The sequence below is a fragment of the Limulus polyphemus genome, unplaced genomic scaffold, assembly GCF_000517525.1.
Source record: "Limulus polyphemus unplaced genomic scaffold, Limulus_polyphemus-2.1.2 Scaffold1208, whole genome shotgun sequence".
NCBI classification, from domain to species: Eukaryota; Metazoa; Arthropoda; class Merostomata; order Xiphosura; family Limulidae; genus Limulus; species Limulus polyphemus.
The window spans coordinates 98,253-101,298 of record NW_013666818.1 but is presented as its reverse complement, the minus strand read 5'-3'; the positions used below and the strand labels follow the sequence as shown (position 1 = coordinate 101,298).

At 29.2% G+C, this 3,046-nt stretch overlaps 1 protein-coding gene across 1 annotated transcript in view; it reads right to left on the bottom strand.

Annotated features, from left to right (window-relative positions):
* Positions 1 to 1,188: 1,188 nt before the first annotated feature.
* Positions 1,189 to 3,046, bottom strand: part of LOC106462614 (dolichyl-diphosphooligosaccharide--protein glycosyltransferase subunit STT3B-like) — a 48,929-nt gene continuing 47,071 nt past the window's right edge. The window contains exon 17 of the mRNA XM_013922557.2: positions 1,189 to 2,551. Within this exon, the coding sequence (XP_013778011.2) occupies positions 2,525 to 2,551 (27 nt within the window). The 3' untranslated portion in view covers positions 1,189 to 2,524. The remainder of the gene's footprint in view (positions 2,552 to 3,046) is intronic.

Sequence of the window (3,046 nt, the reverse complement as noted above, 5' to 3'; positions counted from 1 at the left end):
TAACCAGACTATTAACTTTTCTGATAACAAACTTTGAATTTCCTAACATTCCCCAGTTTTATTGTCTTCTGGTGCATTTCTAACCAGACTATTAACTTTTCTGATAACAAACTTTGAATTTCCTAACATTCCCCAGTTTTATTGTCTTCTGGTGCATTTCTAACCAGACTATTAACTTTTCTGATAACAAACACTGAATTTCCTAACATTCCCCAGTTTTATTGTCTTCTCGTGCATTTCTAACCAGACTATTAACTTTTCTGACATTTCAGTTTTGATAGTGCAACTTCATAATTTCAAATATTAGTTTTATGTTGTATTTTGACTACAACTATCTTATCCTTATATATAAATGAGGCTTGCAAAACAAAAAACAAATTTGTCTGTAGAAAAGTACTGAGGAAAAATCTTTGTGGTTTGCTAATTTCCTTCGTTAATTTTCTTGCTCCCAGATTTTGGTAGCTTATGTTAATGCATCTCTAGACATAGAACAGGATTTTAATTTTAAGATAGCACTTGCCTAACCTCTTGTAGCAAAAAATGTAATAAAAAGTATCTGATATAATTAAAGAAACTAAAAGATATTTATATCCTTTCTCTAATAGTTTAATTATTTGCTTTATATATTCTGTAATTTTTGTCTAAGTCTTTACTATATGGCCAAAGCTGATTGATAACTTCCACTGAGAAAGTAATGATTTTACCTTAAAAAAAATCATTTACTGAATAGTTATTTTTTGATAAGCAGCTAAATGGATCTAATTCTCGGAATTTATATAAATGCCAACTGTAAAAATGCAAAATTGGCTTTTCGCTGCTTAGGAATAACCAAACAAAAGCAAAACACTTTATAATGACGATTTAAAAATGGTTTCTATATTACTATATTACCAAATACCTATTGTATATTATTAGTTTTTGTACAAAGATTAAAAATGACTCTTATATTATATTACTTACCAAAACCTATTGTACATTATTAACTTTTGAAAAAAAGATTATAAATTCCTCCCATATTATTCTATTATCAAAAATCTATTGTATATTATTAGTTTCTGTACAAAGATTAAAAATGACTCCTATATTATTCTATTGCCTACAACCTACAAGCTTCTTCACAAATAGTATTTACATATGAATAGTAAAGAGTTAAGGTATTTACACCAACAGCAACAAGAATTCCAGAGCTTCTCAGGAATATAAATTGTTTATTTTTTGTACTGGTAAGACATTTGCTAAAATCTGCCAGTCCAGTAACACATTTAAATTATTTCAAACTCAACATATTTTCAATTAGATTTTAATAAAATCAATTTAATACTTCCTGGTAGTTTCCTAAGAGTTCTGGTGAACTAGCTTTAGACTATTACAATAATATATTCTGAGCTGATCCTTAATTCTGGTGTCATTATAACAAAAAAAAAAAAAGTTTCTTGTATCTAAGAAAACAAATAATTGTTACAATAAAACAAATACAATCAAAATTCTTCCATAAAACTTAACAAATTGTGGCATTTCAATAGTTCTCAAAGTAATATATTGTATCTCATATTCATAACATGACTTGCATAAAAACACACCCATCTTTATATTCTGTATATCATTACTGCTTCTAACTTTTATTTTTAGGACTTATGTAATGCTGGCATTTGGTAACAGGCAAAGTTATCTACAAAAAATGCCACCACCAAAACTGGGCTTACTAATCTTAGTAGTAATGTTTTTCCCTACTATTTTCATACTTTTCAGTAAACTGTTTATGGAACATACAAAAACAAATAACAAGATAATACTACACAAAATAAATTTTAACATCAACAACTTAAGGAGAAACATTTATATTATTACTAGCTGGTTTATGCACCGGCTTCAAACAGAAAAAAATCAACAGTATTGTCTCTTTTGTTGTTCTTCCTTCATTTGTGAAATTACGAAGTTATTTCAATTACTTGTTATTTCTGCTTCACTGAGCTTTACAGTTTATGATACTTTTTTTTTTCCTCTATTCATTAAAAAATATTAACTATAAATTAAAATACCTTTATACAAACAAAAAACCAACTGTTGAAATACACTAATAACACTATACCTTCTGAACTATATTTAATCTTTTTTCTGACAGCAAAAGAACAAAACAGAAAGTTGTATTTACCGTTACCAAGAAATGACGAACAGCTTCTGGAATGTCACATGTATAACAATTAATTTAAAGAGTTCTGTTAAATGTATGCTAATGTTTATGAATCTGTCAAACTGATGTTCTATCTAATCTCTTTTTTTTTGCTTGTCACTCAGAAACACAAAAATTAAACAGTTTACAAAATACTTTTAACTTATCCATTTTACTAGTTACAGCTGGATAAACTTTGATGGTCTCCGAAAATAGCTGATCCAAAACAGCAGTGCAGCACCACAATACAGTTGCAAGGCAACGGTTGAGGACACAGACATTCTCTTTTTGACTTTCAATTCTTCTGAGCACTTCTATGTGGACGTTTGCCTTTTACAACAACTTGTCTGTTTTTTATAACACCTTTCTTTTTTTATTGCTCTGAAAGAATATTTTCTACATAAATACATATATATAAGAATAACAGGTGAGACAACTAGTTACATAGTTAATATGTAGGCATGTATATATTAACACTACTTGAAAATTACTGCCTATATCTCAAAATGGTTGACTGGTAGGAGCTTCTATAGCGAACGTGCAATATTTTGATAAATTATGAGTCCTTCTTTACATAATCAATTCATAAATACTATTATGTATTTAGTATTAGATAGCACTTTCATAAAACTTTATCTACATATCTGTCTAATACAAACCAATTATATTACACTTATAAGTATATCGATAAATGTTTTGGATGTATGACAGAACAGACAGTGGTTGGATTGGCTCGCTGGATGTATGACAGAACAGACAGTGGTTGGATTGGCTCGCTGGATGTATGACAGAACAGACAGTGGTGGGAATGGCTAGCTGGATGTATGACAGAACAGACAGTGGTGGGATTGGCTAGTTGGATGTATGACAGAACAG